Consider the following 14834-nt stretch of genomic DNA (forward strand, 5'->3'; position numbering starts at 1 on the left):
CCGTGATGATAGTGATAATCACTATCCCATAATCACCTTGACAGGGAATCTTCAGCCAATAACATATTTTATTATGACATGGACCATGGAATGACTCTAATATGATGAGTGTCAATACCTCCTTTTTATATCATTCAGAGATTGAAGAGAATGTGTACATTGAAATGTATTTTGTTTACATTATAAGAACATATAAATTTATATTGAATGATTGACAAATTTGTGATATATGAAGCCCTTTAAAACATTGAACAAAGGTGACATTTTGTCCTCTGTTATCATTATTCTTTTGTAGAGCTCCGCAAACAATCTTCAACAGAGGGGGGTCATAGTAAGATCAATCGATGGTTCACTATGATTTGATGAGCTGTTTATTTGTTTGATAACACTTACTTCATTTGGGTTGCTGGTAACAACTTGCTACAAAAGTTAAGAAGCATCAGTCAGTTTGGTTGTATGTCGAGCAGCTACACAAACTCGGGAGGTCTCATATCTGGGTGATATTTCACTGTAAGTTTTACTCTATGTTTTATCTATACATTATTTGTGGGTTCACACATACTGCAGTATGTTGAAGTGGGGGTGGGTCTTTCCTTTTTGTATATATTTAATTAATTAAAAGCCATTCAACTGCGCCTACTTTAATCAGCCAATTGTTAAATCTTGATATTAAAACAACAGAAATAAGTAGTTTGAATTTTGTGATTACTTTTCTGTATGCACTAGCTGTGTTTTGCATGTTGAAATATTTCCACAATTTATATGTGTAGAAGTTAATGAGGCTTTCAGAATTTCTGTGATATTTTTATTACTGTATGATATTTCCGGGGTTGTGAGAGTTCAGCTTTTTGGGTTTTGATTTTAAGCTTTTCACTATTCAGCTTTTTCAGCTCTTTTTATTTATCACACCCCTATATATATTTCTTTTACCCCAACTGTGAAATGATGTGAGGACTAAATCTTGCCCCCCCCCCCCTTACCATCAGATGGGTAATAGAAACTTCAGAATCTGGTATTATGTCTTAACTTGATGCATTTACCTTTGACTGTCAAGGTCTTGGTTCGCTTCAAGGTCTCAACCTTCCTATGACTGTTAGGGGTGTAACATTATTATATACACTTGATACTTACAATAATTTTTATGTTATGCAGCCTTGGTATTGTCGGTTTGAAGAATCTGAAAGTGTTGGTTTTAATTGTAAAGGAAATAGGGTAAATTTATGGAGAGAAAACAGAAAACCCTTATGAAAAACTACTGCTGAAAATTAATTTACATGAACTATCCTGTTGAATCAATCTGCAGTTGATATGATAACATTTCTTTATTCCTTTTTATATTCATTTCGCACGGTTCATTTCTTTACAAACCTACAGAGTAAAGAATCTAATAAAAAGTATAGGAATAAAACAAATTGATTATTTTCATCTCATTATAGGTAGGTATTCGGGCTTTATGGTGAAGATCATGCTACTCAAGGAATGGCAACACCAAGTTACAGTAAGGTAATGCAATCAAGAAAGCTGTGGGATGGTAGTCGTGGTACCACCCTACCTCCTGTAGCTCCAACATCCAAGAAACCTGAGGGTAGACCTAGACCAGGTCTTCATCGAGTCCAACCTCCAGGACAGTCCAAACCAAGGGGTATCCACGATCGAGGGGGATTGGAGCTGCCAAACAGTGGCAGACGTAGATCAATGTCTTTTGATGATGCATATTTCCAGAAAGCATTTGCAGCACAGGGGCAGACTCATCGCAACTTTAGAGTGTCACGTCCAAGAGCCGAGACAAATGCCTCGAGACAGAATCCTTCAGGTAACAACAGTGCCATCAAAGAGTGGGATAATTGGTCAGACAGTGGTCATATCCATGGCCACAAGGGGACATCAGCTCTGTCCCTTCCTGGCTTTAACAGCCACAGGGATCTTCAAGGAGAGGTTCGCATTCGCCATCCAGTGATGTCCATGTACAAGCGCAGTACATACCCCTATCACACAGACTCTTCTAGTAGCCTGATCACACCAAGCTCAGACTACTATTTTGGGTACAAGGGTAGGAGCAGACACTGCCATCAGTTCTTGGAAGAAAAGGAAGTGAAGCATGAGAATACGTATCGTATGGATCCTAGGAACAACTTCCATCAGGTGGAGGGAAATATCCGCAGGATGATGGAAGACTACCTGGAGAACACCCTTGACAGTCTCTCTGCAAACTCATCAGCTACTGCAGAAGAAGCTGCTCATGCTGCCAAAGGGTTGGTAGAGTCCATCAAACACCAGGTGAAACTGCAGCGATTGGCACGCTACAAGATCATCTCACTGGCAACGATATGCCTAAAATGTGGACAGGATATGGTCAGTTCAAGCCGCTGTGTCTGGGACACCAAGACAGATGGGTTTCTGTCTGTGACGAAACAAAACAAGGATTGGTTTGGTGAAGTAACAGTTTATGCAGTGTACCATGAATAAAAAACATTCACCTTAAGAGATGCTCTACTTAAATAAACCTGTTTTGCCTATGATGCCGTGAAATCTGTGTCAATCAGATTTAGCCTAACTTCGAATGAATTGTTCTCACATGTAAACCCCTCAATAAAAGTTCTGCAACTCAAGTTTGAGCGGTAATAAATTTCTTAGTGTGCCATCATCATGTATGTAAAAATGGTATCATTGGTAAGCATGAATATTCTTCTTTACAATCATGTGTCATTTATAATGCTGTTATCATGGAATGCGCAGACATGATAAATATGCAGTAATGTCAAAAATGAAATGTTGCAAAATTGATTCTTTCCAATGCCAAATTTCCAATTGTTTCGAGGATGGACCAAGTTTGAATGATGTTGATGCACTGATGCCTGAAAATCCACACATTTTGTATTCTTATTTGCGTAATGGATTGAATGTGTTTGGAATAATGTTGAACCTTGTCATTTAAAAAAGTTTTAGGATGTTGAATTTAAATCTTTAGCCTTCAACTATGACCATCCCAATAGCATTTAAGCATTTTAGCCAGCAGTGGCGTAACTACGGGGGGGCATGGGGGGCACGTGCCCCCCCAATCGGCTGGCAAAAAAAAAAAAAAAAAAAACGGGGAAAAGGAGAAAAAGAGGGAGAAAGGAAGAGAAACGTAGTGGGAAAGGAGAAGTTATTGTTCATTATAATGTTATATTATAATCATGTTATGTTATATTACATAAGAAACATTTTTTGATAACTTTATGAACATAATTTGCTCAAGGCCTATGTCTTCATTGTTCCTGGTGCTTGAATTGTCTGTTTAACGAGATAATCCTGTTATACTAAAGCCTCACGTTTTCAAATTAATATAAACCAAATATATTTCCTCGCACTTCGAGTTATTATTGTTTTATGTACTGACATATGCTTCTTTTTCATGACTTCTTAAAGTGATTGCCCCATTTTAAGGTCTTAAATGTAAAACATTTCCTGTCCATGCTTATGTTCGCATTAGTGGATTGGATTGGTATCTGCTCTTCATGAATTCTTAAAATCGGTCCTTAAAAATGTCCCTTTTTCTGATCTGAATATAAAAAAAATTCAGCTCGCGCTTCGCGCTCGCATGTTTATGTTGATAAAATATGGTCTTAGTGAATTCCTACAAACAAGCCTAAAAATGCCCCTCTTCAAGTCTGAATTTCATAAATTTTCAGCTCGCGCTTCGCGCTCGCAATATTTGATTAGTGAGATGCGTATGTTATTAAATCATGATTATAATGACATTTGCTTCATGTGTTTAGATGTAAACAAAATCAGCTAGCGCTTGGCACTCGCATTAGATGATTATTGTGAGATATGTATACTCTTAATGGAGTCCTAAAATATAGCCCTTAAAATAACCCTGTTTGGGGTCAATATATAAAAAAATTCAGCTCGCGCTTTGCGCTCGCATTGTTTGTTTAGCTAGACAGGTACGTATCATGATTACAAAAAAATTTGCTTATAATGTCCTTTTTTAGGTCTGAATATAAAAAATTTTCAGCTCGCGCTTCGCGCTCGCATCAGTAAGTGACTCAAAATTTTTTTGGGTGCCCCCCCAATGCCGTGACCCACGGTACACCACTGTTAGCCAGCATGGTTAAAATTCTTTACATGTAGAAATGGAGACTCTGGTTAGAAAACAATGTATTTTGCAACATTCTACTTCTGACTTTTTCCCTATAATCAGGGTAACTGCACATTCCATGATTACATAATCACAGCAGATGGCACATCATTGTGAAGAGGAATAATGAAGATTTTCAATGATACTAGTTTCATCTTTTATACTACAGTAACTAAAGATATATCATCCCTCAAATTTGAGTTGCAGAGCTTTTTTCGAGGGGTTTACATGATTCAATTGTACACTTGATTTTGAGATTTCCTAGATTTTACCTATAAAATATTGCACAAAAAAATTGTTTTTTACAATATCACGTGTACATCTATAGGTCTGGAATGTAATATTGAGATCTGATTTCAAGCGTATCAAAATTACTTTGAGGGCAGTTTACTGTAAAAGAATGGGTATATTTATAACGATCTGTAGTTTTTGAACTTATACTTAAAACTTTACTCTGCATATAGCACCAGTGTGACTTGAAAACGAATAAGACTTCAGTATTTTCACAGGACAAGTGGACAACACATAAAACTAAAAATTAAGAAATCAGGATTTTGCTTGAAACCATCAGTATTCTTTTCATTATATAGTACTAAATACTGAAAATCAGTACTACTTGGAAGCTCTACTAGCCAGTATTGTAGTAACTGTCATTGCATGACAACTTACCAATGATTATTTCCTCCAGCAAAATAAGGGAATATAAAAAATTATGACAGGAGAAAGAAGAATTTGTCCATCCACCCAAGCAATCGTTTTTTTAGTGTGCATGAAAATAAATAAATTCATCACTATAATTTGCAGCATTCCTGATGCAAGTTTTTCACTGCATGCAAGTTGTGAATGAAGGTATATTGCATTACATATTCGTCAAGAACAGTCAATGAAATAAGGATCACATTCCAAACAGGATTCATTTAAGCAAAAAGAAAATGATCAATTTGCCTTTATTCTGAGATATTTACACTATATGTTGTCGTAAGTATCAAACAATCTTTCAGATACCAACAAATGTACATTTAGCAAATTAGTCATTTCAAATACTGGGTAAAAGAAAAGTACATATATTTGGACTAATTTTCAGAATGCATATTCCTTGTCTTTGAGATTTCAGCTCTTTATCCATAAATTATGAATATTCTAAACATAAGAACTAGATATCGTGACAACTTTAGTAAAACTCTTGCTTTTGAATCCTTGTAGTAAACTATGATTAATACGAAAATGTGAAAAAGGACTGTATCTAATGCACATACTTTTACAGATTGAGATTATATTCTCACAATTTAAAGGGGAAAATGAGTGTGTCATCCCTGTTTTTGCATGTGTACAATAAATAAATGAAGTACACAAGATACACAAATTTACGAAAAACAAGATTTAGGAATTTCGATCCAGGAGAGAAATGTTGAAGGTCAGATGTCATCTTGGAACCAAACACATCTCACATATCGCAAAATGGTGAAAATGTTTGGATGGCATGCTACTGATCGCCTGTAGCAATCTATTGCAAGTGGTGATAACGTCTGAATGACAAGTTACTGATCACCACTGGTGAATGATAGCACTATCTATCGTGAGTGATGATAACGTCTGAATGACATGTTACTGATCACCACTGGTGACTGTTAGCGCTATCTATCGTGAGTGGCGAGAACGTCTGAAACCGCTTAAGACCCCAACAAAACAGCACAAAAGGTGTCCATGCATATCTGTACATGTAGTTGTGAATCATATTGATTACCTCCGGGAGGCAAACCTGTTAAAAGCTTATGGTATTTCTTTTCTGAAAAAAAAAGTATTTTCATTGTTGCCTTTCTTGCAAGACACATGTCAAGGCCTTGTTACACAAAAGATGTATCACATACCATACACAAAAGTCAGATAATAAATTGTAAATACCAACCATACCTAATTCTATTCCAGGACCCCAATCATTTTTTTTAAATATTTTCATTCGGACCTCAAATATTTTTTGGAAAAAAAAACCCAGTGCAAAATACTTCTTAATGAGTAACACTTAGCATATCTGTTAAATGCTTTATTAGAATTAGATCAGAAGAATAACATGGCATATTACTATAGGAAAGAATATGAAGACCATAAATGAGGATGTAAAACCAACAATATTATCCCTTAAGCTGCTTAATTGTGTCAAGTTTATGAGGATATGAGACCTACGTAATGTCCAAAACAAACAGTATCATTAATGTACTTTTCATGCAACAAAATATCTTTCATAAAAACAAATATTAATCAAAGCATGGACACTGTAACAGAAGATTGTAGAATGCTAAATTCCTTTAACTATTGAATAGTTAGCATTTATGAAATTAAATTGGCAAGCTTAAATCATGACTATCCCCCCAAAACCCTTCTTTCTGTAAATCATTTCTCAAACCTACAACTTCACTAGTTGGAACAGAGTATAAATGGTTAAGTGAACTAAATATCAAGACTATGTCAAGACTATGTAATCAGAAAATAGTCTGCCTACACAAGAGACCCATTTGGACAAACAGTGAAGTAAAAGGCAGAAATTGATTGTTGCTTACAACTTTGATGGTCTGTTCACATTGAACATGCAACACATCATGGTAATCATAACGGTTGTTTGAATTGTTTTAACAGGGTTGTAATTCATGCTAAATAATATGGTTTGAGACAAAATTACATGGTCTGTTATGATTGGAATACGATAAGAATTATATGCAAATATCAAACTTTTCTGTGGAAACTTTTAACCCTCAATCTCCCGGGGTATTCTGATTCTTGTCATTCCCGGGGGGGGGGGGGGGGGGGCATTATGGCCCCCCCCCCTTAAGATCTCGGCCGTGGATTGCGCGATCACAGCGAAAATTTGCATGATGGTAGAGAATGACGTAATCTACGCAGTTGCATTGGCAAATTTCACTGAATTCATATATTTTTATTTTATATGAATTAATTATGCTAATTTATTCATGAAATCATACTTTTTGCTCTGATTCACTAAATAAAGCTCCTAGAATGCTATTTTTGGGTGAAAATATTCTTTATAGCATTCCTAACAATTGTGAATGAAAAAAATTCTAGTACCAAAACCGATTTCTTATGTATTTTATTGTTTTTTAAATTTCTTATGTATTTCCTTGTTTTTTTACTTTTTGTTTTTTATTGTTTTTTCAATGGAAATCGTTCCAAACTTAATTCTAATCATAAACAAGGCAAAATTAATTAAGTTTGATCATTAAAAGTAGAAATAATGATACATTTATGAATTTTGGCCAAATACACAATTTGCATTGGATTTGTACATGAAATCACGTTTATGAGCAATTTTGGGTCTGACATGCACTTACATAATGTTGCGTAATGTCGTAACCGCGTACCCGGGCGTCATAAATTTGGTCTCAAAATTTGCGGGAGACTTGAAAGTAAAAAGTCAGTGAGCGGCGAGGTCAAACAATTTTGCGCAGCAGATATATCGCAAAAATTGTCGAGGGGGGGGGGCATTATGGCCCCAGGGAGAATTAGGGTTAAGAATATCCTTAATTTTGATAACGTAATAGATCAAGAGATCCAAATTTAAAGTTGAGAGATAAAAGGAAATGAAAAATGTGAAAAGAATGAAAATGATATGCTAAATAATAGATACAATCCAATGTCAACTCAATTTATTGATTCCTTTCATGGATTGCTAAGTCAAAATAAATGGAATATTAAAAAAGAAAGATGGAGAATTATGGGTACCACAAAATTCATTGAATAGATTTGCTTGCCCCTGCCTACATTGACTACATAATAATGTAGCACCCTGCTATTGCATTATGCCATCACATGACCAAAACTTTTAACCAATTCTCATCAAGTACTATTATCACTTTACAACATGGCACTCATCGAGTCCCTAGAGGTGATAATCTTTGATCAATACTTTGTACAATATTATAAAAAAACAAAAACATATAGAAACAAACAATAATATTTGCTTGGTATAGAAGAAAACATTCAACATTCCTAGTATTTTCAATACAATAAACAGCATCATATGCAAGGAACGAATGACCAGCTTTGTGTTTTTGATCATAACTAATTGAAAATTGTCTGTTTCATATCAATGTTAAAGTGTAATTGTACAGAGCATGCAATGAAGCCAATGTCGAAAAACACAACCAATCAATAATAATTCCTTGTTTTCAAAATTTTAAAAAATGTCGGGGTAGATTAAGTGAGAACCCTTTTGCTTGGTGACAAGTTCAAATATTCATCATTCCTACTTGAGCAGTTTAAATCATTATTGTTATTTCTACTGATTAAGACCTTGTGAATCTATGAGAAAGGAGAGATTGATACTACACTGTACGGGGAAAAAAGAATGGGATAGGTCTGAATGGGGGAGGGGGGAGTAAAAATGATGGTTCGATAGGGTAGTTCCCAGTCAACTGTATATAAGAGCATTATTCCTTTTCCAAGATTAATGGATATAATAAATAAACATACCAAATTTTTCCTTGACATGTAAAGAACAAATTGAAACATAATAATTTCAAAGTCAAATGTACACATTATATTTTCTGTGTTCATCAAATTCTTTGTATGCTTTTGGTGGTAAAAGATAAAATATTTATTCATAGTACATCCAATGTTCAACATGCAAGGAAAGTGTTTTTTTAAGTCCCACCATACAAATAGTTTTGAATAAACTCACTTGGCTTTTAAAACCATTTGGATGAAGTGAAAAAGTAAAATTTAATTTTTTTTCCCTAAGAGATTATACAGTGGTGAGGAAATTAATGAACCCCACCAGAAAATGAACACATTGAAAGTGTTCAAATTCTACCATGTTTTAGATATTTAATTGTGAAGTCAGGTGATAAAATTTTACATTCAACAAAGTTTGTTTCTCTGGGCTTGTCGACCATTGTGGTATATTGTTGTCTACATTCAACATTCGGCATGAAGGAGTCCATTTTGTGGTGGGGTACACTAACTGTTTAGCACAACTGTAAATGCTTTTCAACGGATTGTACATATAGTTGAGTGCAGCAGTTATGATGAAATTGAAGCCAAGATCTCAGTGAAATTTTATGTCATTGAGCACTGAACAACAGTGATTTAAATTATGACAGTAGAGGGCACTGTTTCACAAAGAGCTGAGTTTGATTTTGAGTGGCACAGATTCCATTGCATATGGTATCATAAGACAACACTGGATTGGTTATATTATGCTACACGAATGCCTGTCTACTGTGTAGTCATCAAGACGGATTATGAGATATAAAAAAACAAACGCTGCTTGAGCGTAACTTTGAATCCACCAACTATTTCCAAAACACAGCCATGGATCATGGATGCGACTAAAGCCTGTCATACACTACACAGTCTTTCGCGATCTGATAAATAAAAAATTGTAATAGTGTTTGACATGTACATTCCAACCTATAAAATCTTAATAATCAAGATTTCCAAATAGTGGTATGAGTACTGAAATCAAACTTTCAGTTTATTTTAAGCCCTCCCCCCTTTTAGGAATAGCAGCAACTTCAACCCCAAATCGAAATGATGTCATCATCGGCTGGATATAAAGCTGATTTAAAAGTTAGTGTGACCACAAAGCTTGCAGCAAAGCAGAATTCCAATCTTAGCACTCCATGCTTTATGCTGAACCTCAAAAAATAATTTTACATCTTTTAAATTTCATATTTAATGAAAAATGTGATTTGTTCATAAATAGCGTTATAATTGGAATGTGTAGTGTGTGACAGGCTTATTAAAAAGATATCGAGTTGATTAGAAACAATCTGCTTCATTGATACTTGATTCTTTAGTAACATTACAATAACAGTCCCTGGTGACCAAGGAAACAATATTAGTTACTTCTGCAAAATTATAATAATTATAATAATAATAGGTGATTCAGTTCTGAAGGAGGAAATTTGCAGCTAAATTTTCATTCTTGTCACAAGCAAAGTAGGCTTCTATTACTTCCTGTTCTGGGAAACCCAGGCCCTTCAGCTGTAAAAAAGAAAATGGATAAACAAAGAAAAACATAAAAAGTATGTTTAGAGATACGATATTCATTTCAGAGGATATCCATGTTATCATCAGGCTGTTTTTAAGTATGATCCAAAAATAATAAATCATTACCACTAAGTTTGAATCACTGCCTCTGCCTAACAATGGAGCAGATTCTCTTTCATGTTCTGTATTCCATCTATTAATCCCTATATTGCGTGAACCTTTTCTATCAGCATTTAAATTGAGTCTCCTGATGTGATATACTTCATAGTGTTATGTCATAAGCGCATCAGCAAATCTTGACATCTTATCAACTATGATGTCCAAGGAATTTATTACAGATATTCACATGTTACAATACCATCATGTAATAAGGGTGGTGTATTCAGGGAGGACCTCTAGCCATCTACTTTGTTACTGCTTTACAACAAGTGGAGTGTCTCTGGCAGTCTTGCCTGCACTATGCCAATCAATATAGCAGCAGTGCTAACTAGGCAAACAACAAGTTCATTGAGCCTAAGTGAATTATGACCTTGATCATGTGATCTGGAAACTGTGCAAAATAATTGGTGATACTTGATTACCTTCATGACCAAGTTTCATGAACTAGATTCACAGACTTTTCAAAGTTATGGTGGCATGCCATAAAATACCCTCCCAACTTGGTCAAATTTCATTGACCCTAAATGACCTTTGACTTCAGTCATGTGACCTGAAATTCCTGCAAGACGATCAGTTGACAATGACGCAGCAGTCTGAAAAGTGGCACCTATATTAGTATTGCTCTGCATTGCCGGCGAGACAAAAAATGGTAGATAATATTAAACTGTGCCGTTATTACATGTTGTGTGACTTGAATTTGTAAGTGCAGAGAGTGGCTCAATGGATACATTGTCATCATGTACGATACCTTATCATTACTGAATCCATTTGTATTGGGGAGTTCAAGATAATCAAAGTGGTCTAATTCTCTCATATCAAATCATTATAGAACCACAAAGAGGTCATAAAGAGGTACAACTGTGGTAACTTTTCCATTATGGCAATTACCATGGTAACAATGCTCAGCAACCAATCAAAATCAAGGTTACCATGGTAGTTGCAATAATGTCACAGTTATGATAGAAGCATTTACAAAACAGGCCCTTTGGTGGGAAAAATATGTCCTTACTCTTTCAATTGCGTCCCTCTCTTCTGGCATGAGTTCAATGTATGCGACACCTGGGTTCTCAGCTGACATCCTGATACCTGGACCACCTCCACTACCTTGCTGTCCCCCTGCCTGTAGGCTGGGAGGATTGGTAGGTTGTGATGAGGATTGCTGCTGCTGTGCTGTAGGTTGTGATTGGCTGCTCCCTCCTCCACCACCACCACCACCACCACCGCCCGAAGCAGGTTGTGCCGCTGCATCAGGCTGCTGGTTAATCAGGGCAATGAACTCTTCCTGCCTCTCACTTATCATCTAAACCAATGGGAAAGAGAAATCAGGTAGGAGATTATTGCTAAAACAAAGGTGGTACTGTAACACAAAGGCACAGCTGCCAACCTTAATAGTGAAAAAATCCTATTCTTTATATCTTACTTTTATCCTTTTTATCCTTTTTTCAAGCCTAAAATACTTTTTTCTTTAACATTTTGAAGAAAAAAAAAATCAAAAACCAAAAATCATCATTCACATAGTTAAAAAAAAAGTTATTTCTGGGGGGAAAATCCTATTTAATGTCACTCTCCCCTTAAAAATCCTAATAGATACGAATGACTTTACGCACGATTGGTAACCCTTTCTCATGCCAATTGATATCCCTATGTAATTGAGTTAGGAACTAAGATCATGTTCCAGTCGTGCGTAAAGTTGTGCGTAACTTAACAAACAGCTTTATGAAACACCCACTTGGAAACTTGGTTTGCAATCACTGGCACAATAAAGTTGACTAATCATCATCATTGTTGTATGAAAAAAAAGGTTTGATTAGATAATCAGTAACAAAATCAATCTTTTCAAATACGCAATTGCTCACAAACCTACATGTGTTTTAGGGCCTTTCAAAACTGATATTGGCAAAGGTGGAAAAAGACTATTAAAGGAAATACTCTTTAATCAATCATCCCTCAACTAATTTAGCATTCAACACAAGACACAACAGGAAAGCTGAATGATGTGGAGAGGCAAATTAGTCAAACTATTGTTATGATAATAAATGCTTTATATTATCAACATCAAACATTCAGATATTAAAAAAAAAAAAACAATGGGCAAACAAAGATTCATTATATTCTTATGCTGGCGTAGTAAAGAATTGATTGACCTGAATATTCCACAGCTTTCTGCAGCCAGATGAAAAGAAAGTCTGCTGCTGCAGCAGCTGCAATAATATTTGTTGTCATAAATCTCCCCTAAAATTTATACAGAAATGTTCAACTTTGTTGCTTATCTTTGAGATGCAACAGGTTAAAGGGGGAGCGAAATGACCAGTTATGTGTGAGGTCACTCAATGCCTCCACTTGAAAGACATTTTAAGACATAACAGATAATAATTTAGCCCACAAGTTTACATGCATAGAGAAACTAAAATGTTTTTGAGAGGAAAAGTACTGATTTTGCTACTTGGTAACATAATCATTATGGTAGGAATGTATAGGGGTAATGAGTGTGATAATCACTCAAGTGGGCCTACATTACAAGACTGACTACACTGCTCAGAATATTGCATTATAGGTTAGACACCTGGCTAGATTTGAGTGGTTGGGGACTGGAGATTATTCTATTTAGGCTGTTGGTTCATATCTGCTTTAACAAAACCTTATTAAAACACATACTAAGTTAGCACATACAAACCAAAAGATATCTCAAGTCCTTAACAGGTAAATCTGGACAGGTTCAATACCCATAATGCACTATTCTGAGCAGCGTAGTCTTGTAATACACGCCCATTTGCATAGTAACACACTGATTTGCTACTCAATACAGACATCCCGCAATAATCAAATGTTTAATACCAAGAAGTAAAATAGGTTCCTTTCCTCTTATCAGCATTTTAGTGTCTCTACACAAATAGAAAATATAGGTTTATTTATCCTCTACATTACTAATAGTTATATCAAAATGTTTATTTTAACGACACTAGCCATCCGTGACACACAGTCAATGAAACACTACAGTGTTGGTCAGTTCCCCCCCCCCCTTAAACCAAAGGGCTCATATTCTGAAGTCGGGTTTAACTTAAACTCTGGTTTAAAGTTGTGGTTTAAGTATGGATAGCCAATTGTTACATAAATCACTAACAGTAGAGATATAATATTTCACCTCATTTGGCTCTCAAATCATTCATAACTGTCTAGGAAGTATAAATAGATGATTTTCTTCACCATCGATGAATCAGGAAAGAGCACAGTAAACATAAGAAACATACAACGTAATAAAAATTTTGACACTTTTGGCTTCCCATAATTTTAGCACAGAGTTAGACCATGGTCTAAGTTAAACCTGACTTCAGAATACGGGCCAAGATGATTTACCTGGAGAAGCTCTGGATTTGATTGGCTTAGCGACTGGATAAATTGACCAAGCATGGATGGATCTTGAGTTATGGCTTGCCGTAACTGCTGGAACTGAGGAAGTTGAACTAGGAATTCCAACGAAGGAATCTCACCTCCTAAAAGAGAAAGAAAGAAAAAAAAAGGAACCTTTAGTACTAGACTGTGATTGAGAGAAATGTTTTCAAAATAGGGATATTACTGAATGTCATTCGCATCAAATGGTTTATATTAAACTGGTCTACAAGCAGTTGATCTACTTCACAGATAGTCTAATACCACCTGGGCTGAACCGATTTGGTCTACATACTGTTGGTCGAAGGACAACAATTAAAAAAACAAAGGGCTTAGTATTGAGGATGAATTTATATGCTTCTATTTTCTTTTCAAAATATGCACTTCACTCACATTACTCTTTAAATACATTTTTTAATGTTTATACTTCTGTTGCTTGTATGTATTTTTTTTAAAGTTATGTTCACATCTATGTCATGGATGTTATTGTTACCCTGTATCTTGTTTGTTAAGATATCCTGGGTTTATATTTTATTACCTTTGTTTGTACGATTTCTATGATATATCAAGAAAGAGGTGATTTATGAAAACAAAAATAATTGGCACTATACCTGTTTGGTTTCTTTATTATGCCACTGAGACCTCAAGTGGTTACCTGAAATCAGAATATCCTTTAAAGAAGATAATAAAACTAGTTACCTGGTTGAGATGAGGACTGTGATGATGGTTGAGATGATTGCTGTGATGCTGGTTGACCTCCAGGCGTTTCAGGTGCTGACTCTGGAACAAACTCTGGAATACCCTGTATAAGAAAGCCATGACCAAATTTTATACACTAGTAGTGTTTACAAACACCTTTATAATCAGGTTTATAAATGATCCCTTACATTTTCTCCAATAGAAATTGCTCTGATGGAGACTCAATCAAATAATCTTAAAACAAACAATTTATCAAACAATCAATGGATATACTGGAGAATCAATTTATATATCAACCAACAAAATTGATCTAACATTCAATCAACCAGCCAACCAATTAAAACAATTAGGGATTTGGGGGGGGGGGGCAATTTTGCAAACCATTGCAAGAAAACAAAGCAATCAATCAACTATCCAAACAATCAAACAAATCGACCAACCAATCAATCAATTCATCAATCAG

The 14834-nt window shown here is 35.3% G+C and overlaps 2 protein-coding genes across 2 annotated transcripts in view; one reads left to right on the forward strand and one right to left on the reverse strand.

Moving 5' to 3' along the window:
- Positions 1–307: 307 nt before the first annotated feature.
- Positions 308–5548, forward strand: LOC135155913 (uncharacterized). Its single transcript, XM_064106396.1, has 3 exons — positions 308–510; positions 1437–3015; positions 4092–5548. The coding sequence occupies exon 2, from the start codon at positions 1480–1482 to the stop codon at positions 2464–2466; it is 987 nt and encodes a 328-aa protein (XP_063962466.1). The 5' UTR covers positions 308–510; positions 1437–1479; the 3' UTR covers positions 2467–3015; positions 4092–5548.
- LOC129271228 (UV excision repair protein RAD23 homolog B-like) overlaps positions 5036–14834 on the reverse strand; it is an 18028-nt gene continuing 8229 nt past the window's right edge. The window contains exons 5-8 of the mRNA XM_054908609.2: positions 14372–14474; positions 13640–13776; positions 11295–11585; positions 5036–10120 (exon numbers count right to left, since the gene is read on the reverse strand). Of these exons, the coding sequence (XP_054764584.2) occupies positions 10022–10120; positions 11295–11585; positions 13640–13776; positions 14372–14474 (630 nt within the window). The 3' untranslated portion in view covers positions 5036–10021. The remainder of the gene's footprint in view (positions 10121–11294; positions 11586–13639; positions 13777–14371; positions 14475–14834) is intronic.

This window comes from Lytechinus pictus, chromosome 11, assembly GCF_037042905.1.
Source record: "Lytechinus pictus isolate F3 Inbred chromosome 11, Lp3.0, whole genome shotgun sequence".
In the NCBI taxonomy this organism is placed as follows: Eukaryota; Metazoa; Echinodermata; class Echinoidea; order Temnopleuroida; family Toxopneustidae; genus Lytechinus; species Lytechinus pictus.